A 25,113-nucleotide genomic window follows, 5' to 3' on the forward strand; every position below is an offset into this window, starting at 1 on the left:
TTTAAAGCCTTTTTACTTTTTCATAAAGCATGTGACTGGTAGAAGGATGGTGAAAGAATGAAGGACAATGTGAGGAACTTTATTAAAACATAGAAAGTAGGTGAGTGGACAAGGACTGGACTGGACGCCATGACAGGACTGGACGAGAGGAGGCTAAATTGAAACTGTGTTTTGGTACATACCGGAACCCAGGTGGAACTTGTGATTCGAATCGCGTTCCAGAATCAGGATGTCACGTGACAGTTGCCTTTCGCGTTCTATTCCTCCAAACGTCACATTGTTTCAGTAAGTGCCTTTTCTAAAATTAAATAAAATCCGACCATTGCACAATATTAAAATGTCTTAAATCTGAAATAAACCCAACCTAAGTATTGTTCGTATGTAAAATTGCTGTTGATTCATCGCTCTACATGATAAAATGTTAACATCCTCTTGAATGCTTTGAACGCGGCGGTTGGTTTAGTGCTAGCGCACCCACACAATGGGGAAAAAGTTCTGTAACCCAGATTCAATTCCCGCTACGGGTGTCATGTTTTTGCAGGTCATTCTTTTTCCTGTCTAAAACTTTGTCAAAACTTGATGCCCTGTCACAAAAAAAGCCTTTGAAATGTAGCCTGTTGAAATATAGTTTTGGATTAAATGTGATAGCACTGGGGGTTTCATCAAAGCATTTAAGTCATGTTGAGAGGCAAAATTAAAAACAAACCAAGTATCAGCAACAACAAGCTAATTTGTACTTTTCTACCTTTTTTAATGGGGATAGGAGTTATTCAGTTTTTGTTTCCCATGATATTATTTCTCTCTCTTATGGCATCCATTACAATTATAGCCTGATTGCCAGTTGTGTAAATAAGTGATGACAGACAGCCAATAGTTAGTTTCCTTACTGGAGAGCTGGCAACACTGATCTACTGTTTGATTGTAATATTTTACACTTGGCCACCAGATTTCGCTGTGGGGAGATGTTCCGAACGTTCCAAAAGATCGATTCTTTTTGTGAATCAATCGTTTCAAATGATTTGATTGTTTCAATGTTCCCTTTGTTTCATCCCTATTAACGAGACTAGCCACACGGCACTTCCACACATAACCTTGACAATGCTCCCACACTGACAGGACCCACACAGCATAACTAAATATACAAATACTAATGAGACACACCTGGGGGAACACGAGTGGCACTGATTGGTCAAACACAGGGAAGGGCAGACACACACAGGTGGACGTGGTTAGAAATAACGAGAAATGGAAAGAAATCCGGAACTCAAAACAAAAACACCAACAACAGACAAAAACACCCATAATAAACAAAAACCCAACCCCTACAAAAACAAAACATGACACACTTCTTTTCGATTTTGTGTGCAATTTTTTTTCAAATTTGTGTGTAAAAAAGCTTGCTTGCTTTACTTTCTGTTCAGTGGCGCCATGATACATTTATTTATCTGAGCCATTATGCGTCACTGTCATTGTACATTACCTCACCCACAGTTGGATAGTTTGTTTTTTTGGTTCTTTGGCCACAACGGAAACGAGTTGAAAGCCAAAGGAGGATCATTTGGTCATTAAGATGGCTTACTTACTACCAAACAATTTGTCCCCATCCACTCTTGAAATACTGGCTATGACCTTGTCACTTTGTCCAGCTTTTGGGCCTTTTACCTTTGAATTTTTTAAACCCCAATGTATGCATTTGCCTTATTTTATTATCGCAGATTAAATTATTGACGCGGTCTCTTTTGAATAATTCAGTTGCTCCCGTGGCGCACACCAGTAATAAGTCATACAAGCCACACGCCACCATGCATATGTATGCTTTTAATAGTGAGGCGCAGAGATCAGCTTCCTGTTTATGGAGTTTGTTCAATGTTGTTGAGGCTCAGGATGGCTGCCACCATCCTCTTCCAATCGCTGACCTTTGCAAGGCTAAGCTACTTATGCTAATAACAAAAATCACAAGACATGACTCCCACTCAAACATAATTCTTTGAACATTTACATATGGTAAAACAAATGTATTAAATGTATAAATTTAAAATTAGATGATTAGGTGTTTGTAAATGGTGTTGATTTGAAAAATCTCCCATGCAATTTGCAAATCATTTTCACTGGATGTGGATGAAACAGACTGGAATTCATTGGCTTCTTTTCAGCTTCAACATATTGATCTGCATGGGCATCTTTCTTGTTTTCTTGACAAATTGAGCGTGTCAGTAGTAAATTATAAAATGTTTTTTATACTACAATAACTTTTGATGAACTGAAACAAATCCTATCACAGATTTGCTTCAGATATTTTTTCATGTTTCTTTTTATAGCTGTGGAAAAAATAGACATCTTCAAACAAACAGCAGGCTCAGATATGTCCTGGGGCTGCTTTGCTTATTCCAGCACAGGGTGTCTTGAACTTGTGCTGGGTGAAAAGAAATCTCAAGATTATCAACACAAATACACAAGTTAATTTTTTTTTTTTTTTAAATGCTGACTGGGGGCGGACTTGGCAGCTTTTGCGACTCTGCTTCCACAAAACTACCACAGGTTAATTTAACATTGTAATTTAACACAATCAATTATACTGTAATTAAATCTAGCTAATTTATGAATTAAATAGATAAGTGCAGTGTGATTATCCACCTTGTGGCACCAAGCACAACCTAAAAAATAAAAAAAAATAAAAAAAAAAAGCTCTTCAAGTCATGATCCACATTAAAATAGAGTAGTGCAGAACATTTAATGTGTCCACCAAAAAATATGGCGCGGTTTTATGCCCCAAAAGTATATTTAGTACTTTTGTAAACCACTCAAAATAACTCAATTAAAACATACAGCACAACAAATGTTCGATTGCAATTTTGTATCTAGTATAGAAACAAATAGTTCTAAGATTAAATGCAAATGTATTTAATGTATAAGTTAAAGACAACTCAACTGTACCTATAGGCAACAAATAAATAAATAAATCACATACTGTACAACTAAATCTTCACTTTGAGAATCACTGTACTGGTGCAATGTATTTGTTTTGGGGCTAACAAATTAGCTTTGCTTCTCCCAAATGTGAGCCAGCATGAGAAAATAAATTTCATTACTACAGGGAAATACTTTTTGTTTTACTTTTTGAAATGTCTTGCTGCACGTTCGTGACAGAAAGTCATGTTGACATAATATTGACATAATTGGGCCTTTGAAATCTCGGAACTCACATGTGAGGTGCACTCGTTCAATTTATTGGTCCTCAGCCAATCACTGTCTATTAGATGCAAATGTCAGGCCACTGCATCCATGCAATAATAAACTGCATGTGTCTGACGCTGTAATTTATTACAAGTCACATACCTGTATAGTATCGTGTGTTTGCATGATTTATATCATCACTGTTGAGTTTTCTTTTTCTTTTTTAAATACTCTTATGTATGATATTGGAATTCTGATTGAGTTCATGAAAACCCAATCTAATGACACAGCTGCTCGAATCCCCCCCCAAAAAAACAAATAAGAATTGTTTTATTGGCATTCATCTGCCCTGGCTGATGTTTGCTAAAGCAAATCTCATGCTTCTCATCAAAGACATTCTCAGCTTGTTGTTTATGAAGATCGCCACTAGTGTGCTGCTTGGCTCCAAGTCTGCATTATTATTGCAAAATGCAAATAGTGAAAACTGGTGGTGGTCAATTATCAAATTATCTTTAATGGGCTACTTCAGCTTTTATAAAGTTCGCCTAGCACCAAAAAACTAATGTTTATTATTACTATTGGTGTATATGTCATTGTACACCCACAAGGAGTTTGTAGATTTAGACTAGATTTTTCAATGAATAGAATAAGACACAGGTGCCAAATTCAAGGCCTGAGGGCCAGATATGGCCTGCCACATCATTTTATGTAGCCTGCAAAAGCAAATCATGTGTCAATTTGCATTTGTCATGTGTAATAAATAACGTTGAGATTGTATTAATTCATTTCATTAACAACAATTTCTAAGTAGAAGAACCAGAAACTATTTGATGCTCCAATAAGTTACTCCGCATGATATGTCTATATATGCCCTTCCTGACACAACCCACCCATTTTGTGGGCATGCCATCTGTCCAGACCAGGACTTGAATTCGGACTCAGGTGCCCAAAGTCTTTTAAGAATATTACAATACATTTACTTCAACTCCATTACACATCCAAAATGGTGACCAGCTTCAACTGTTCAGCCCAAGCCAATCTTCACTATAAAAACAGAATTGTTGAACCAATTTAAGATTACAAATTGAATTGTTGACCTGTTGACCAACTTCATGAAATTGCTTCTTAAATTAGTAACACACACACACACACAATTGAATTAAGTTAATCCAAAGTGAAGATATTGAGTTGAATTATTATGAGTTCATTAAACTTAATATATTCACTTGAATTCAGTTAATCCAAAGTGAGTTTATTTGAAGTAAATTACCGGTAATCCAAAGTGAATATAAATTGATCAATTTAATGAACTCATAATTGATTAAATTTAATATATTCACTTTGGATTAATTTAACTCAATCGTGTGTTATGCAAATTGAAGCAATTGTATTAAATTGGTCAACAATTCATTTTGTAATCTTAAATTGGTTCAAAAATTCTCTTTTTAGGGTGTTCAGCCCAATCATCTGAGTTTAAGTAATTAACTCAACTTTTGTTAAAGCAATCAGCGCAAAATCTACAGCTAGCCTGCCAGTGGATTAGGACAACAACCCATCATTTTTTAGTGTCTAGTATGAGAAAATGAGTTTATACAAAGGTCTTCTCCCAATTAATTCATTGTCCTTTCTATAGTTGAGGAAAGAAATGCTCCCAGCCAACAATGAAGAACATCAATTGTGACCAAAGTAAGTTGTTGTTGTTTGACTTTTAGTTTAGTCTCTGAAATCTGTGTAGTTCTAACCTTGTGGAGTATATCTAAATAAGCAGAAACAAAACAGATTTGGATATGTGTCACTTTAGCATTTTCAGCAATACTCAGCAACGTTGATTGCCACTGATAATGGAGGAGAGACGTTATTTTCACACGGTCAAATCATCACTTATGAGAAGACAAAGACAAGGCGTGTGTGTGGATGCATTGAGAAAATAAAAGCAGACCGAGGTGTACAATATGAAGTCAGCCTGCAATGATAAACCTTGTGTTGTTGTATTTTTTCTTATTTATGCTATTCTTGGTTTAAAAGAAACCTTTGTTCAACTGTCAAACCACACGTGTCTGTATTGCCGCCTTCCACTTCCTGTTTTGTTGATAATTGTTATATTGAGTGTGGCACGCGTCACACACTTCCTGCGTGGGCGGTGAAGTCATGGAGATAGGTCAACTTGCGCAATTCAAATCTGCCTGCAATACCGATATATAGCCCAGTAGTAAAACATATGAATGAGAATACATTACAGGTGCAGGTTTTCAAGTCAGGTTTTAGGTTTCAAATTAAGCCATGATAGGGTTTCAAAGTAGGATTTCAATCCTGGGTCAGGATTTCAAATAAGGGATTCCCCTAACCTCTAACCTCCCCATCACTTGAAACTCAAGACAAAACATTTTTGAGGGATTTCGTTCTCAAGGCCTGTACATCAATGTTCCGTAGCCATACTACTGTTATTTGTTGTTGTGTCCAACAAGCCAAATCCACAAGACAGTTAATGAATTAATTGGCTAAAAAGGGACAGGATGCTGCTGGTAATGAGGAGCGATAGAAAAACAAAAATGGAGGCTTTTCTCTGTCCTCTAGGGATGTGGTTCGTTTAGCATTGCAACGGCAATAAGTGGGAAATGAGGCTGAATTCTGCAAAATGAGACAAAAAGTTTGCAGAAAGATGGGCTCTAGTTGGTGCATTAGCACATGCATTAGTGTGTGTGTGTGTGTGTGTGTGTGTGTGTTAAGCGACTCAGTGAGAAATGGGCAAGCGGGGCGGATCTGGCTTCGTTCATCAATGATGTCACAACAGAAATAGCCAACAGCGCAACAACAGGCCGACACGTTGCAGTGACACCTTTACTGGAGGCTGACACGCTGAGCAGTGTGTGTGTGAGAGAGAGAAAGGTCGGCGGTGGGGGAGGGTGGGGGTATGGGGTCAACAGAAAACAAGATGGCTCTTGTTGCATTTTTTTTTTCTTTTGGTTAAATTGCTTTTAAATTGTTCATCCATGATAACTACACTCTAAAAATTGATTAAAAAACAAAACAAAAAAACTACCAATCTAGTGGGGGGTAGGGTCAACAGAAAACAAGATGGCCGTTTTGTATTTTTTTCCTTTTGGTTAAATTACTTTAAAATTGTTTATCCATAATAATTACAATTATTACGACTACAAACTACCAATATAGTAGGTTAAGCTCATATTGGCTTGATTAACCATTAGATTGGTCAGGCAATGACCATTCAGGGCTATATTTATTGTATCAATTTATTGTACTCTAAATGAATTTATTAATCATTATGATTACAATATGTAATATAGTGTTTAAAAATGGAAATGTGTGTCAAGATAGATAACTCGGTGTGACCAGCTCTGTGTCTGCCCTGAGACGTAACTAAGCTAACTCAACCTCATGCTAACGCTAACGATCAGCACCTGGGACAAACATAGAGTCAGTTCAATTGTATGATACCGTTCATTATTAGGCATAGTTGGTTTGTAGTCTGTATCTGTTTTTGTTTATCTAAAAATAAATAAACAAATAACGGTCTGTTAGTATAATTAACTCTGACCCCCAACCCTTGTTTTACAATGACACTTACTATCTGTATAGGGACAGCAGTTAAAAAAAGCCTTCTGGCTAACTCTAGCTAGCATATTTACAGAAATGTTTATTAATATGTACTGCATGTCCCTGATTTAGAATCCACCAAAGTCAACACAGAGCTGTCAACCTTTTGGAAATACATTTCCAGAACAATTGATCTGAATTTCTATATTTTTAACCTTTTGTTAAAGACATTATCGGGGGACCCCATTTCTGCAGTATATCTTGCGGTATACATATATATTTTCTCTCTCACACTAAATTATTTCTAGCCAATATTCCACAAAAACGTTGTGTCTCTGCCACTATTCCTCGCCGCCGATATGAAAATAGCATGCAGTGATCGGGGTTAGCCCCAAGACGTTAGCTTTCAGCTAATGTTGTCTGCATCTGCTATCTTTTACTGCTGTGCTTGAGGAGTGATGCATGACATCACTTGAGCTACCGGCTTTTTAAAATATCTGTAATATTCATGTTACAGCCAGAATGCAGCAGCGTTCAGTGATTTTAAACAAACAAAATACGAACAATCTGAATGGTTGGCAGCGCTGTTGACCCACCAACTGGACTCCAACCCCACCCCAGGCTAAACCTAACCAATCCCAAACAAGAGGGCTTTGGATAGCATTACTGGTTATTCAGACATCAATGTTTGTTTATCCACATTTCAACCAAAATGTAACCCTAACCCAAATAGTAGCCATATCCAACCGTATATACGAGCAGTTCACTACCACGGTGCAGCGGTTCAAATAAACAAGCCGCGATTTTACACTTAATCCATTTGTGAGTAAATGAAAACAAGGTCATTATCTTTTTTTATTTGTTACTTTTGTTAGGTTGTGTTTTTTGAATTTTTATTGCGTAAAAATAAAATGCATGCCTAATTGTCTCAATAAAGTTTGGAAAACTTTAATCCACTAATTACAATCCCAATCCCAAAATTGAAAAAACTAAACGTTTGTTGGTGTAACCCAGTGCTTCTTTGACATTTGTTTTTATTTTACTGCATTTTAATTGCCATTTTTATTACCATTTCAATTTTTAATTGCCGTGTTGATATATTTATCATCCCGTAATCACATAATTTATCTTCCAATTTACTTCACAAGTATTCCACATGCATTCAGTTTTCAGCATTCACACGCAATTTCTCTAGAAATTCACTTTGTCAAGTTAATAAAGTAGGTCTACCATCTTCTTATTATTTTTGCTAAAAACAACAAGTAATAAAATACTACATGTGCAAAACAAACTAACCTGATCGAATGAGATTTGACATTACAGCATGTTACCTTGGAAACACATCGCACGTTTTGTTCAAATCATGTGACAGAGACCATTATAACAGAAAAGGATGACTTGAAATGATTATCCTCAGTTGAATTTTTTTTATTGGGGAACAACTGGCACACACAAGCAAACAAGCCAATGAACGTGAAAGGAAACAGAAAGAGGGAAGAGAGCGAGAAGCACACGACAGTGAGCGAGAAAGAGAGAGGGGCAGGGCTTCACAGAGAGAAGGGGGAAAAAAGTGCTCTTGCATTCACAGTGGAGAAGGATGAGGTGAGGGTGATGTTTCTGTTTCTGCTACCGCGTGGACACAACTCTGCAGGCTCGGAAGCACAGGACCGCCTCCGCGCACGCTTGTGGTGCTGCTGATTTGGGATGTTAAGCGGGGATTCTTCCTGTCAACGGCAAAGGAAGAAATCAGGTAGGATGGACTTTTGGCTGACATTCATGCTGTGTTATCTTCCTATCGACATCTCACAACCATCAAGTCCACTTTGCGTTCGTGCTTTAAGACAGGTGTGTTCAACCGTTGGCAGGTGGGCCATACATTGTCATTTGCATTTGACATCATTTACATGCACACCTGTAAAACAGATAAATAAGACAGGAACTATTTTGCAGTGCAAAGGTCCAAATATATATTTGACCCACAAATGCTGTGTGCAAATTCATACTATTAATGTCAGCATCGTGGAGTAATGTTTGCATAGCGCCAAAGCCTCACAGTAGAGTGGTTCTGGATTTGAATCTGACCATAGGTGTTAATATGCTGGGAATGCTTATTTGTTTATGTGTGCCTTGCAATTGGCTTGTGAGCACTCCAGGCTGGACACTCCCTCTCACACAATTGAAACAACAATAATAATGACATACATTTGCCTGCATGAATTTGGTGTTCACTCCCACTCAGTGACGGTGTGAATGTGAGAGTGAATGATTGTCTCTAGTGTCTCCTGTAGTCTGCCTTTCATCCCAAGTCAGCTGGGATAGGCTCCAGTTTAAAACGACATTGCACGGGATAAGTGCCATAGAAGATGGATGAATGATATTGAACAACAAAGTACCAACATGATATGATGCCTGAGATGGAATTCAGCGGGACGTTAAAGCACTCAGACGTTCTATATTATGTATATTTCATTCTATTTAGAAGCCCACACGAATGCCAAAGTAGTTTAAAAATAATTGCTCTTTAAATTTCATCTCATATAGTAGTTATTGATTTACTCCTGAGTTTGTCTGGTTGAGTGGCGCTCCAGCATGAGGCAGCTGACAGCATATGCTTAACGACATCTTGTGCAGCTGGATGAGATGTTTATTGATTGCTAAGCATCCACTTGGGCGTGTTATAAACATGATGCTGTGGTGGCCTTCTACCATTGCAGTCCATAAAAGCTGTTATCATTTTCAAAAGCCGCAATAGCATATTATTGTTGTTATTATAATCAGGCAATAAGATAATAGTAATATGATATGTCATGTATATGCTTGTGTTAAAATGTACGCAAACTAACAAAAAGGAATGTCAAATGTCACAGTTGACAGAATTTTATAAACCCTAAGGTGTCTATCAGCTATGTTCATCCATTAATTCAGTCCCCAAACAGTTAATCCTCACTAGGGTGGTGGCCGTGCTGGAGGCAGTGTACACCTCAAAGTGGTTGCCAGCCAATCACAGCAGCCCAAATTGCTCATTCAATATGCTGCTTGCTTAGGAACAAAGTCAGGCAGACAAATGTGATGAAATTACCCCCCAAAAACACCAACAAAAATTACATAGCAACTATGAAACAATAAGATCTAGATTAGATCTAGATGCACTGTAACCAATTGACTGTAGAATTTACAAGAAACTTACAAGTATTTATTGTATATAAATTAGTTACTTACTGCATTTACTTTTTTATAAAGAAAACAGCAGTTCACTGTAATCTAGTTTACAACTGCTTCTTGTATTCTAATTTATAGGAATTCCTGTAGCTACATAATACAGTATGTCGTTGTAAAATCCATCCATCCATTTTCTTAATATCTTATTCCTCAGAAGGGTTGTAGGGGTGCTGGAGCCTATCCCAGCTGGCTTTGGGCAATAGGTGGGCTACACCTTGAACTGGTTGCCAGCCGTGAATGTCTTTGGAATGTGGGAGGAAACCGGAGCACCCAGAGAAAACCCCTGTAGGCACGGGGAGAACATGCAAACTCCAACCAGGAAGGCCGAAGCCCGGACTCGATCTGACGTCGTCAGCGCTGTGAGGTGGACGTGCTAACCAGTCATCCATAATGCTGCCCTTGTTGTAAAATCAATCCTCGTTCTGCAGCCGAGTGCATGAATCATGTTAACTGTAATGTTGCCTGTTTATTGGAGAAATGCGATGTGAAGACGATGCAGACTGCCCTGGCACTAAAATATTACTCACCAATTCGCTGAATTATTTTCCGTGCTCCGGTGACAATACAGGGTCTGCTATTTGCTTCTTTTCATATAGAAAGTTCTATACAAGCCAAAATCCGACAATCTTTACAGTATTTACATGTAATCCACACATATACATGCCAAAACATAGTTGCTGTAAAATTTATAGTATTTGACCGCTAATTATACAGCAATGCACTTTTTTTGTTTTAGCCATAATGCATTGCGGTATACAGTTAAGTATTGTAAAAACAGATGCTACATTTTTTTACTGTAGATTTTACAGAAATTTGTTAGTGTACAAATGAATGACAAATTAACAAAATGAAGGGAAAAAAATCAGAAAAACAAATTGACATAGTAAAAGAATGTCAAAACTTGAAAACACCAAATTCATATATATATATATATATATATATATATATATATAATATATATATCTATATATATATATATGTGTGTGTGTATGTGTGTATATATATATGTATATATATATGTATATGTATATATCTGTGTATATATATATATATATGTATATACATATATGTGTATATATATGTATGTATGTGTATATATATATATACTGTATATATATATATATATATATATATATATATATATATATATTTATATATATGATTAATGTAAAATCGTTTTTACATACATAAAAATACATTTACAAACAAATGGCAAATCTAGTGGAAAGTTCTCAGCTAAAAGGAAGTGAAGGCTGTCTTGAGCTTGTAAATGTAATTTTATACAAAATTGTATAAAATGTGTTCTCCCACTTAAAATGATGACAGAGGTCTGTCATTTTCATCATAGGTACACATCATTTGTGAGGCATAGAATGTCCAGAAAAAAAATCCTAGAAATCACATTGTAGGATTAAAAAATACGTATTTGCAAATTATAGTAGAAAATAAGTATTTGGTCAATAACAAAAGTTCAACTCCTTTGTTGGCAACCACAGAGGTCAAACGTTTACCGCAAGTCTTCAGCAGATTTACACACACTGGCATATCATATCGGCCCATTCCAGCGGTGATGTTTCGGGGATGTCGCCGGACAACACAGATTTTCTTTGGGGTTGAGGTCTGGAGAGTGGCTGGCCAGGACTTTGCAATGCTTCTTACGGAGTCACTCTGTTGTGTTTGGAATCATTGTCATGTATTTCTTGTTTGTAGGTGACCAAATATTTATTTTCATTTCCAATATTATATATATTTAAAAAAAAATCATGATAAAATATTTGATATTTAATATTTATATTTATGTTGACAAGTTTATTTGACTTTTTCATAGTTGTGGGGACCTGTTATTAAATAGAATAGAACACAAAAACTCAATAATAACTGATATTGATCAGTATGAAATACTTGTAATCATGATACACTTTAGTGACCCGCTTATACGACGTCCAAATTTGGCAAACATAGCGAAAACTTTTCTATGAGTGCCTTGTGTTTGACACTGAGGAAAAAATTAGAAGAAGAAAGCTTCCTCTCGTGGGCGTGTCCACAATGACAGCGCCAAGACTGCCGCCTCTATCGGGTCTGCTGAACTTCCTGTCAAGAGGTTCGACCCTGGAATCGCTAGGACGGGGGTGTCAGACGCATCCTGCGCTGTCAAAAAAACAACAACATTATTGTCCAACTTCCTGCGTGAGTGTATGTCAGCGAGCATCCCTCCAGCTCGCCATTATCGCTGTAAACATCTCCTCCTGTATTAGCTGCTGCTCTCTGTGTGCCTTGCAGCAAGTCAATTCACATTTTACGTGACAAAGGCCGCCTGTGTGGCCAGACGAATTGAAGTGCAGGCACAGGCACGAGTAAGCTTTACAAGGTCACATGCGAGCGCATGGCATGGAGAAAAAAATGTAAAAGTAAATGCTTGTGCAGTTACTTTATTTCTTACCAAAAAGCAGGGGGGAAAACATAGTCAGGACATCTATTTGTTCATTGCCTAAATCAGTGATTCTCAGCTGGTGGGTCGGGTCGGGCCCAAAAGTGGGTCGCAGACAGCTAGTAAAAACAAAACAAAAATGCATGTATTTCTATTTAGATTAGACAGTCGTGAGACATGCCAAGTTCCCACATAGAACATAAAGTATTGGGTAAGCATCAGCAAACGGTACTCACTTGTGCTCTAGCTACTCTGACAACAAATACAGTGCAGCTCAGCTTTTGGCTAGCAGTTGAGAATCACTGGTCTAAATGGCCTTCCACATTTACAAAAACATGATTTTGGTTTGTGGTAGACTCACTTTAAGTGTCCCTGTGGTGCTCAGAAAGAGAAGTATACAGTACTGTATATGGTTCTTCAAGAAAGATGAGATGCAACAGACGAGGTGCTGTACGCACATGTAAGTAATCTCCCGCCGTATGCAAGCCGGAAGCCTGTTTGTCAGGTCAGGTTATTTCTAGGGGAGTCAGCCAATTAATTTTTTGAATTGTAATTAATCACATGACTTCAATAGTTAACTCACGATTAATCACAAATTTTACGTCTGTTCTAAAAGTACAATATTTCTTTCCCTGAGTTTTCATACTCTTGTTAACATAAAAGTGGAAAAAGGGTTAAACTTATATAATATGGCTGCATCTTTTAGTTATTGATACAGTAATTTCATAATAATTCATATAATTTAGTTAAAATGAAAAAGTACTGTAAGAAACAAGTTTGATATTGATTTGTCTCGAGATAATTTTCTGCCACTAGATGGCATAATTGCATTTGTAAGACATTGGTGACAGGTCAGTGCATTTTTCTTTTCATATTAACGCTATGTAATCTTTAACATGAAGTAACTTGTAAAATTCTGCACAAATGTTAAAATACAACTTGGCCTCAGTTTCCGCAAATATATGCATTATTATTACATTTATTACTGATACATTTGTGTGACGTGTCTGCTGCTTTGCGACTGGAATTACCATAGTACAGGCATTCCAAGTGAATGGCGGTCATCAATCACGCGTTAAAACCCCCCAATGAGTACCGTTAAAGGAACTTGAAATTAACGCACTAATTTTGACAGCAGTAGTTATATCCTTTTCAAATAAATAATACATAAATAAATAAATATCGAAGTCTATAGTACCCATAGATTCTGGCGTAGCACTCAATAGTAAGTAATGGGTGACGTACATTAAAATGAACCGGCAGAATTTCCAAATACAAGACTAGACACAAAAATTGGAACACTAGATATGAATCAATTTTTACAATCTTGCTCCGTTTCCCCATCAATAACTTCAAATGGGGTACCGGAGGTACACATTAAGTTTATGGATACAAATTTCTCTAGGTCCATCAAAGACTAAAATTGCCTTCTGTTTGTATGTTTGCTCAAATTGTTTACTTTGATATTTACAAATATACTACGTTAAACTTGTGGAAGGCAAAAAAACGGAAAACGGTAACGTTAGCTGAAATTGTCTTTAATGTTAATCAAAACGTTAATCAAAACCTGAAGCACTTTTCACACTGCCCTGCACAGTGTGAAAGATTCGCAAAACCGAACGAAAAGAAGATGACACCCCATTGGCCTGCGTACCCATATTTAGAAGTGCTGACGTAGCACCCTAACAGACTTTTTCACCTACAGACTTTTGTATCCTGCCGTTTTTTGTTTTTTTTCCTGTGAGAGACAGTCCAAATGGCTCTTTTGGAGTATTTAAGGTTGCCGACCCCTGCAGTAAATGTATATTTATATAGGCAGTGAGATTGTTTCTTTAAACAATCAGAGTCAAATTTATCGACATTTATTTACATCAGGCTCCCAACAATGTCAGCATTTTTCTGTCCTCTGATTGGTCAGCACTGGCTACTGTGCAGTACTGCAAACTTGTTTTTCTTCCTCTGTCATATGACAGTGTGCAAGATGAAATTATGGTTGTATATGTCATGGTTGGCAAGCCAGGCAAGTGTGTCTCGTGTTGTCTGGTGGATTTCAGTCAGTCTGTTAGGAAAATGACAACAATCGTTTCACTGTTTGAACTTGGTGACCAAAATCACAAGCAGGGCTGACTTTCATTGATCTAGCACGGAGTGTTTATATGTGAATTCCCCGCTGCTTGCTGGGAAGATCAAGCATGTGGTTGGGTGGAGGATGTTTGTTGCGCATCATTCCATTGTTCGCGCCGAGCTGTCTTGATGTCTAAGTCAGAGACATTCTCAGTGATGAGAAAGGCTTGTGTAATTTTAGTCATGTTTTCCAGACCCACCCTGATAAATGATTTTCAAAAGTTAAACCCCACCCAAACACTTTAAACCAGGGGTCTAGATTATTCTTTTTTTACTAGGAGCAAAGTGACAGTTGCTGGGGACCAATAGTCAGTGGTACAGAAAACTACAACCACATCCAAGATATTGTTAAATTCGTACCTCCCTGATAGTGTCAGTCATGAGTGGGCTTTGTTCTCATGGAGGGATCTTGTGTTGGATGTCATCAGATCATGCAGGTGTACCTAATGTTGGGACTGCTAATAGGAGGGCAGTGTATGAAAGCAGAAGCAGATAGCAATCTCGGACAGTAAGTCAAGTGTCCTTCATGTTTCCTTCGTGGTGTTTCTCTTTGCGCTGCAGTGACGTCATGGTTGCCCAGCAACCCGCTCAGCAAAACAGAATCCCTCTCTGCACCAGAGGGGGGGAGGCCCTCTGTACACTCACACACACACTATAACACACAGGGATCTTCCTTTTGTCCCTTTACACAACAACGCATGCATGTCCATGAGCGCACATGCTTCACTTTGAGGAACACATAGCATATTGCTTCTGTGTGTTCTTTTCAACTCTTAACCGGAATGATTGCATTGTTTGTTGCTGACGACATGTTGACATGATGTAATGCATGTGTTCTTTGTAGGGGAAAAAGATGATACTTTAACGGCTGAAAGTGGCTATTAGAAAGAACAAAGAAATCCTGTTTGGAGAGTGAGGCAACACTTGCTGAATGCTGCACATCCAATTTATTTAATCTTCATAGAACAAAAACAAACCCAACCCATCCATTTTCTATACTGTTTATTAGGGGTGTGCCCAAAAATAGATTCTCATAAGAATCGCGATTCTCTTTTTTTGTATGATTCAGAATCGATTTTATTTCAATTATTTTATACTGTCTTGCCCTTGTTTGTGTGTGCCTTTATTGGGAGCACTGTTCATGTTGTACACGATTTGGCCACTTAGTGGCAGTGTGGTTCCGCTCGTTCTGATACACTGTTAAGTTGTAGCCACATAGAAGTAAAAAGTCATGAGCAAGTTATTCCAATAAAAGTTTTTTTTTTTTTTTGCAGTGTAGGATGTTAAGATTTTTCTCTGTATACATTCCTGAAGCGTTTTGTATGAATAATCGTTCATTTGAGTGATAAAAGTGCCACGAGTATCGCTCTAATTAGCACTAGCGAGTCAGACTGGAGTAGATCATGAAAATTATTTTATAAATTGAAGCAGAAATCCTTGTCAATCAAATAATTTTTTAGCTAAAATCGTTCTGAGCCGATAATCGATTTTGAATCGAATCGCAGACCCAAAAATCAGAATTGAATCAAATCGTGAGACAGTCAAAGATTCCCAGCCCTACTGTTTATCATGTTGAGGTTTGCAAGGAGCTGGAGCCCCATCCCAGCTGACTTCAGGCAAAAGATAGACTGCACTGCACCCTGAACTGGTCATCAGTCAATCATAAAGAGGCACAACTATTCACACTCACATTCCCACCGTCACTGACGGAACCTGCACTACTTGCATGTCAAGCCATGTCAAAAACTGCTACACAGTTCCATGATGGCAAAATCTAAAGGAGTATTATTAAATATTATTCATCTTTGGCGTGGTCCTCAAATAAGCACCGGTTGTTGTTTGGTACTCATTTGTCCCACCAACCTCATAGATTACTTAGAGCAGAGGTCCTCAAGAGCCCCTATTCAGCCTGTTTTCCATGTCTCCCTCCTCCAATATAGCTGAATCCAATGATCAGCTCATCAGCAAGCTTTGTAGAAGCCTGATAATGGTCCTAATCATGAATCAGGTGTGTTGGTGGAGAGAACCATAAAAAACCTGTTGGATGGGGGCTCTTGAAGAACCGGACTTGGGCACCCCTGACTCAGAGACTTATGGCACATCTGGGCAAGGTTTATCGTTAATATGTGTAGATATGTCATTTTAAAATAACTGAACAAAATTTTTCTTTTCAGTTTTTATTTTAAATTTCCCAATTATGACAACATATCAGGGCTATACACATGGCATCTTATTGAAACAATACAATTAGCTGTTCTATAAAAATACATTAAATTCATATTTACCACTTTTATCAAAAATTAAATTTTCCACCTCTGACTTGTTGTATGGGAGCCTGCGATCTGCTAGCAGCTTAGCACTCTTCTCTAGGGCAGCAGTCCAGTGTCCAATCTTTTTTTGCACCACAGACCGCTTTGATGGACCATGAGGGTCAACTTCAAAATAAAAGCGTAACAAGCAAGATTTTACATGGATATCAATGCCTTACTTAGCTTTTATTTTGAAGTTGGATCTCGGAAGCGTTCGTTGCGGTGGCGGCTCACATGACTTTGAATTGTGGCAGTATAGCCCGCCTAGCGTGGTGGTGACAGACTTTTTGAACTGGAACGTAACATTCAATTTGCAGTGATCATGTCATGCGCATCAGCGCACTTATGTGCAATCCTGTTCGTTACCATACATTTGTAAAAACATCAATAAACACCATCCGTCAACTATATATGGGCCAATATTTGTGCTTTTCCTTATCTATCTATCTATCTATCTATCTATAGTTTAATCATTGATGAATGAATTGTAAAATATAAAATTATTATATTAAAGTATACATTTGTGGGATTTTTTAAAATTTTATATATATATTGCTAATACAATCTATGAGTAAAAATAAGTGCTTCCTCTTTCATAAAGTTACATTAAGGATTATTACCATTGGCAGGGAACTGATGTGTTTGTTAGTGAGCAGAAACTCAAAACTACCATGTGACATTCACTCATAGCGACCATTAGTGCACAGTTTTGAAATACACTGTTCCTCTAACTCTATTTTTACTGTGGTGGTTGGCTCACAACTGCTCTGCCTCATAGAGCTGTTTTAAATCAGTATTAACGGTTGCTGTAGCCTGTGTTAATAAAAGTGTATAATGTCGTGTGTTTGTGTGCAGGTGTGAACATGGAGGCCTTTTCTGCTGAGTCATGAGGACGACGTCGCTAAAATGACAATCAGACAGGTTACATCTGGCCTGATCTCATCCTGACACATCCTCCCATCACATCCCCTGGTGGACATTTTATACTTCATATTTTGGATTATTAAAGGTCTTCAGAAGATTCAGGGACTATAATTCTTCTCCTGGGCGAGATGACAAACCTCCTAGCCTCAATCTTTATCCTCAATCTGACCTAACTATCCTGTCTATTTCTGGTGGAAATTGCACCTTTCCGGACGGCTCCAAACCTCGGCAAATTAAGGCATTATGGGAGACGGGAGCTGGGTTTGCCTGAGCCCGGCTGAGTTCAATCAACTGCAACAGTACAGTGAGTGTAAGTACATACACACAGTAACACACTGCTTTTTACGCCTGTATGTGTGTTTGTTTTGGGGTGCTTTTATAAAATAAATATGGGGTTATGCCAAACAAGTAGCCTACATACTAGGAAAATTATAGTGGCTTGACCCAAACTAGGTTTCAATGTTAACAAACTTATTTACGTTAGGTCGAAGCAGTACAGATATTGAATGGATGGATGGATGGATGGATTTTTGTTGCTGGGCATAATTCACAAGTCTCAGTGAAGGCCTCTGAAAAAATAGTCGCATGTGAGACATATTCGCTGCGCTCTTTGAATGACGGTGCCTTAGGCCAGTGTTTTTCAACACTCGTCCTCGGGGAACATTATCCAGCCTGTTTTCCATGTTTCCTGATTTCCAACGCAGATGATTCCAATGACCGCTCATCAGCAAGCTCTGGAGAAGCCTGATAACGATCCTCACCTGCGTTGGAATCGGGAGACATGGAAAACAGGCTGGATAGTGTTACTTGAGGACCAGGATTGAAAAACACTGCCTTTGGCCCCGTCCATACGAAAGCCCGTTCCAATGTATACACACAAGTTTCTTACCCTTTGGGCAGTTCGTCCACACAGCGGCGCCGTTTCTGAGCTTGTAACCGATCACTTTTGGAACCGGGCTCCAGAGTGGAAAGATTTTAAAACGCGGCCCGTAGGTCTACGTTCCAATGTGGACACCATATGCGGGATACTCCTCCAGTGATGAAGTAGTGGTCGCAGCTCGATGGCGACACACTGTCGTAGTTTGATGACGCATGCTCCAATTTTCTCGTGACTGCGTGCCAACCGCCTGTCTGTCAACAGTGATGGATAGCCGTGTTGTCGTCATTTTGCGCAACCTGCATAGCTTTTACAGCAAAATCTTTTGCGTGCTGTTGTTGTACTTGAATCACCCGCCAATGTCACTTCTCATGTGTTTGTCACACTGTTCTGTGTAGACTATTGGATAGCCGATAGCCCATACACGTCCGTGCAAGCCGTTGAAGCAACAGTGCGGCCATCTTACTCCTCCCATCTCACGAGCAGACTACTGTATAAACGATACGCATACATGAAACGTTTCTTGGGAGGAGTAACATGACGGCCTCAGGGCTTCAAAAGTCTGGGCCTATCGGCTATTCAGATCAGCGGGTCGTCTTCTTCGTTGATTCTTCTTCTAGGCTTTCCATCAACTCCCTGTTGCTGCGCTACAGCTCCACTCCAGACTTGGCATATACATTACAGCCGTTAAACGTCCTCAGCGTCTTCTTTTGGATGTCTTTAAGCGTTTATACAGTATGTGTACAAGATTCTTTTGAGGAACGAAGCCGGCTTTGCTTCTATGTGAACAGGGCCTTAGGCTGTGTTTACAGTATGCCCCCGGTGGCCACGGCGCTCCCGTTTACCTGAAACACAGCGTGGTGTGGGATTTTGCCTATTTTTTCCCTCCGTATTTCCAAATTGGTGGTTTACCACAGATGCCAATACATTGAAAAGTTTGTGGAATGTTTTCCTGTCGTTTCCTGTCCCACTACGGACCATATAAGTTTTGATAAATCCTATTACAGATACACAATTTTACTGTAGTTGCAACCGCGCCGTCTGACTGTGGCGAACTGATTTCTCATCTGCACCGTGATTGTCACGGCAAAGGTTTTGACACTTGAAAAATCTGTCCGGGCATTTACGGCAATCGGCCTGTCACATTTAATCATCATGTCTTTTGTTTCATTGTCTCACGACCATCTCGTTTTGTCCATGGTGGCCTGAAACAGAGCTGCTGTGCTGCATGGGAGGATAGTATAAGCCATGCCTTCATCCTCTGTGATGTGGTTTGTATTGCCGTTCATGATCTGGCTGTGCCATTAGCACATACAATGTAACAGAAAAATGAAAGCATATGGGACAAAATTGATGGGGACACTATCTTCTGTGCGAAAAGCTGATCTAGACAATATTGATGTCATTCTAGTTTATTTTTTAATGCAGACCAGAGTTGTTTAAAATTGTAATTTTAGATTTAATTATATGTGCAGGGCATAAACCTCAAAATGTGTCTCTGATCAGCCTGTTGGTCTGCAGTTCTGTTTTTGTCTGCCTTGTTTATTTATTTGAATAATAAGCAAGTACATTTACATTAACATAGACGGCACTAAATTGGTTGGACATTGGACTTTCACCTGCTGGCCTTGTGGCCTATTTGTTAGTCAAACGAGCACATGCCTCGACTCCTCTTCTTGTCCTTGTACGAGAAAATAAAGGGTTTATTACCTTTTATCGATGTCCATCCATCATTCTCTGAGAGAGTCGCTGTCTAAGGTTACTGAGCAGTGAGCATCGATGTCTGATTAGTGAGACACTGCAGTCATCTTATATAAGAAAATTCTTGCTCTGTCTACATCAGTGGCAGGTTGTATATTTAGTACCTGGGTCTTCAATGATTAATTACTTGACTTAATCCACCTAATCTGAAAGACTTCAGAATAAATATTTATCTAAAATAGGATGATTGAATGTATTAATGTGCGCAGATCGCAAATGATGATGTTTTACTAGTCAACCTTAATTTTCTCTGACCAGCCAATCAGAGAATGGAAAAATACTGATGTTATTGTGGGCCAGTTAGCTGCCCTTTGAGGTCAATTTGAAATCTGATTGGTAACAGAAACATTTGCATTGATAATATAGGTTAAGTGACATCGGCCATTACTAATGATTCTGAAGCCTCAGGCAGATAAAATTGACATAGCAGTACATAGAGACTGAATATGATTGGACAAAAAAAAAATCGAACACACATCTGTGTACTGTCTGGAGACATTGCCGCTGTTGGGAATAACGTCATACAATTTCACGGAACAAATATTCTAATATAATACTGTTTGGCTAAATTGTTGGGGCTGGGTATGTTTTTGTTTAGTGATGCATTGCACAATTGTCATTCAGCATCATACAGTAGTGATAAAATGTTACAGTCATAAGTCATAATGTAATGGGATCTCTATCGTAGCTGTGTGGGTGGAGGTGTGGCGCTATGGCTAAATGAACCAGCTGTGGCGTTGCGCAAGGTGCTTTTCAATGCCTTTAAGATAAGGACATCTGCTTGTTTTACACACTCTGGCACTGCTTTTGCTAGTAGAAGCAAGCAGCCGGCCACCGAGCAAGACTGAAGAGGAGACAGCCAAACGGCAGCAGCGCCGCGTTGGCGACTTCCAGCCAACTGGTTGTCATTCGAACGAAGCAGACGGAGAATATGGGGCGGGATGGGGGCTGGCACACTGGACGAGACAGATCGGTCCCATAAATAAGACAATTATACCATGGCAAGAAATATGCCGTATAAGAACTGTATTACTTTATTCTTGATCCTTGGGGTATTTTGATGAAAGAATGTCAAAGACATAGGATTTTTTTCATTGTTTCCTTTAGGTTACCATTTATGGTTCTCTGGCACTGATGATTCTTATGATTCTTTATGCCAATGTGTACTCTGATGGAGTGTGCTCATCATGCCTTGAAGTAAAGGGTTCTTTTTCTTTACAGACTCCACAAAGAAGTTAAAAGATGTTCTGGAGGAGTTCCATGGCGAAGGAGTGCTCTCCAAATACAACCCTGAGCAGGTTTGTGCACATCACCGTCATCTTCATTCTCTTGTGTCAGTGATTTGCGGTTTTGGTGTGCTCCCAGTGTTTAATAGATCGTAGCTGTGGATTTCATCGACCTTTTTCATAAACATTAATTAATATAATTGTGGTGGCGTCAATGTTTTTTGATGTGGCTATATAAGGTAACTGAAATACACGGACATTAGGTGAATGGAAAACTCTAAACTGGAGTCTGCAGTGTAGACTCTTTGATGCTTATGAAAACACGTACGTTAGATCAGTGGAAGGCATAAAATTGTCTTTATCGCTGTGAAAAATGTGCATCATAAGTTGATTAAAGACAACAAATTTACTATATTTTTTGAGCTATTTACAAACATACATTTGAAGAGAACAAATAAAGACTAAAATGCCTTTAATGTAAAATAAATAAATAAAATACCTTTGACAAAAATACAAGTTTCTTTCATCATAAACATGCAGGCTTGATTCATTCATTGTTTCTTAAAATATCTTAAATGGATGGTTGGATGGAAAAAACATACTTTAGCTTCATTTATTACGGACAAAAAAACCCTCCTATTTCTTTGATGTTTTTGAAAACAACCACTCGATTTGTTTAAGAGTGAAGAACCCTTTTGATTTTACTAAAGACTGAATTGTCTTTCATGTTTACAAAAGCATGTATGTTAGCTTTAACGGCAGCTAAATTCTCGTCAGAGTTGACAGAAACCGTACCACAGGGTAGAATCCAAACTCTTACATGTTAATATAAAAAAAAAACACACATTTGTTTAGTCGAAGTTGCTAAATTTTCTTTGATGTTAACGAAAACAAACGCACGTTTGTGAATTATATACGGTAATACAAAAAAATCTGCACACAATATACAGTAGTGTCCCTCTTTTATTAACTATAGTGCTTGTAATGAGGAAAAGGAAAGAAATCTCTCAAGTTGCAAATTGCTTTAAGAGTTAGCTAGCACTGGCTCGGGTTTAACACTTTAACACTATCAAGCCATACCTTTGCTAAGGCTGTGAAATAAATAACAAAAAGATAAAGACTGAAGAAATACAATGTGTTGCTTCAGATAGATATTTTTTGTTGTTGCTTTTTAGTCTGGAACAAGACAACAATTTCACAACTAATCAATTTTGTCACTGACAACTTCAAACAATTCTCTTACATAACGCCACGGCAAGGGAATAACTTTCTTTTCTGAATTCTTTGTCATCGTCGTTAGAAAAGTAAAGGTGAAATTGTTATTAATGATTTGGGTTTTGGTTGGTTTGGGCTTTTTTGAGTTTTGTGTTCTTGTATTCTCTGACATGATCTATTTTGTTATGTTTTCCTTGTGTCTCACTTTGTCTCATTAAGTGTGAACTCGCCCACCTGTGTCAACCCACCCCTTTGTGTTAGCTAATCAGCACCCTCAGTCACATGTGTCTTGTCCAAGTGTCTGATCTCATTAGTGAGTGTGTGTGTGTTCTTGTTTTTCATTCAGTCTTTCTCGGTTCGTTGTCGTTGCTCCATGTCCTGCTTTTTGTATGTTAAATCTCTCGTAGGTGAGCACTTTTTTGGATTTTGGAATCTTTGAATGTCTCACGATTCAATTCGATTCAGATTTTTGGGTGTTCGATTCGATTCAGAATAAATTTTCGATTAAGAACAATTTTTGATTCAAAATTATTTGATTGACAATGATTTTTGCTTCAATTTAGAGATGTTCAAGGAATCGTAATGATCTACTCCAGTCTGACTCGCTAATGGTAATTAGTGCTCTACTCGCGGCGCTTTTATCACTCAAAAGAACGGCTTCAAACTGCAGAATTTTTTTTTTTATTGGAATAACTTGATCGTGACTTTTTCCTTCTACTCACTAATGTGTCTACAACTTCACAGTGTATCAGACCGCGTGGAACCACACTGCCCCTAAGTGACCAAATCGGGTACAACATGAACAGCGCTCTCAATAAAGGCATACACAAACAAAGGGAGGACAGTATAAAATAATTTAAATAAAATCGATTTTGGGACATTTAAAATCAATTCTGAATCGTACTAAATGAGAATCGCATTTCTTATGAGAATCGCATTTCTTATGAGAATCGATTTTTTGGCACACTCAATGTGTTCGCTTTTGTTGTTGCTGTCACGATTATCTTTCCTTTTTTGATCTTTTCTCTCTTTCGTCTTTTGTTACCTTGATGAGTAACACAAGTGCTCTCTTTGGCTCTGTGTGGGCCAGACAGACTTAACGTACACGTAGGCTCACCTGGCGCCACAATGGCTGACTTTGGCCTCGCTCTCTGTCATCCATCAATTTTCGAGTGTGTGCCTGCATGAGTCATCGGGGCGGTGTAGCAGCCACAGTGGTTGCCTTTAAGCGAAATGGCGACAAAGAAGGCGCGGTATATCTCGTTCTAAAAAAAGTGTTGGGGTTTTTTGCATCGTAGCTCCCTCTTCGAGACTGATGAGTAGGTAAAGCAGACGGTGTTCATACACCCACATTATTTCTCTGCACCATTACATGTGATCCATCAGCCTGCTGCTTGCGTTACAAATATAGCAGCAAAGTGAGCTCACCACCTGTTGTACTGTCATAGTGACATATTACTGTAGATACAGTAAGATAAGATACTGTACTGTGGACACTTGGCTCCATCTTCATCATGGTAATAGAAGAATTCACTTCCGGTGGTCAGTGTTGCCAACTCCCCAGTAAGGAAAGTAGCTATTGGCTGTCCTTAAAGTCGTCAAATGATGTGATCGCCTAATTTATATAATTGGCAATTTGTATGTAATTGTAATGGACGCTGAAAGGAATAATGTCGTGGGAGAAGCAAAGTGAGTAAAAGACGCCCTAAAGAATACCAGAAAAAAAGTTGCTTGATTTTTGAGCGAGGTTTTTTGAAAGTCACCAGATTTAGCAAGAAAGTCGTCAAATTGGCAACACTCTTTGTAGTTTTTTGAAATAATGACAAAAATGCTAAATGGTGCAACTACATAGCACTTTATCTACACCATTGGGCACCCAAAGCACTTTGCAAAGCCTCACATTCTGTTACGTTTGGGGGGTGAGGACCCAAATGCAGGATTCAGGGAGGCGAGGCAAAAGGCATTTATTTTCAAAAGAACAACCAAAAGACAAACAAGGAATGTGGAAAAACTTCTCAATTAACAAAATAATAAAAAGTAGATGCAAAGTAACAAAGGAAACACACGGGCAAGGACAGGACGACTGACATTGACTGTGACACAAACGAATGATCCAACAAAGAGAGGGAAGGAGGAAACTAAATGGGAGCAAACTAACGAGACAATGCAAACACCTGGACATGACACAAGGGGGGAGAGGGTGCTGATTGGAAGACACAAGGGGACCGGTATGAAGGGCACAATGAGAACAAAGAAACACAACAATGAAAACCAAACCAGAGCCAAACAAAACAAAACACA

The 25,113-nt window shown here is 38.5% G+C and overlaps 1 protein-coding gene across 4 annotated transcripts in view; it reads left to right on the top strand.

Moving 5' to 3' along the window:
• dgkg (diacylglycerol kinase, gamma) overlaps positions 1-25,113 on the top strand; it is a 126,756-nt gene that overhangs the window by 14,389 nt on the left and 87,254 nt on the right. For 3 of the 4 annotated variants that reach the window (XM_077580155.1, XM_077580158.1, XM_077580157.1), the window contains exons 1-3: positions 8,281-8,479; positions 17,665-18,043; positions 21,593-21,669. In XM_077580155.1, coding sequence (XP_077436281.1) covers positions 17,977-18,043; positions 21,593-21,669 — 144 coding nt within the window. In that variant the 5' untranslated portion in view covers positions 8,281-8,479; positions 17,665-17,976. Of the gene's footprint in view, positions 1-8,280; positions 8,480-17,664; positions 18,044-21,592; positions 21,670-25,113 lie in introns of those variants that run through there. The other variant, XM_077580156.1, reaches the window with a different exon arrangement.

Source organism: Vanacampus margaritifer, chromosome 11 (assembly GCF_051991255.1).
Source record: "Vanacampus margaritifer isolate UIUO_Vmar chromosome 11, RoL_Vmar_1.0, whole genome shotgun sequence".
Classification (NCBI taxonomy): domain Eukaryota; kingdom Metazoa; phylum Chordata; class Actinopteri; order Syngnathiformes; family Syngnathidae; genus Vanacampus; species Vanacampus margaritifer.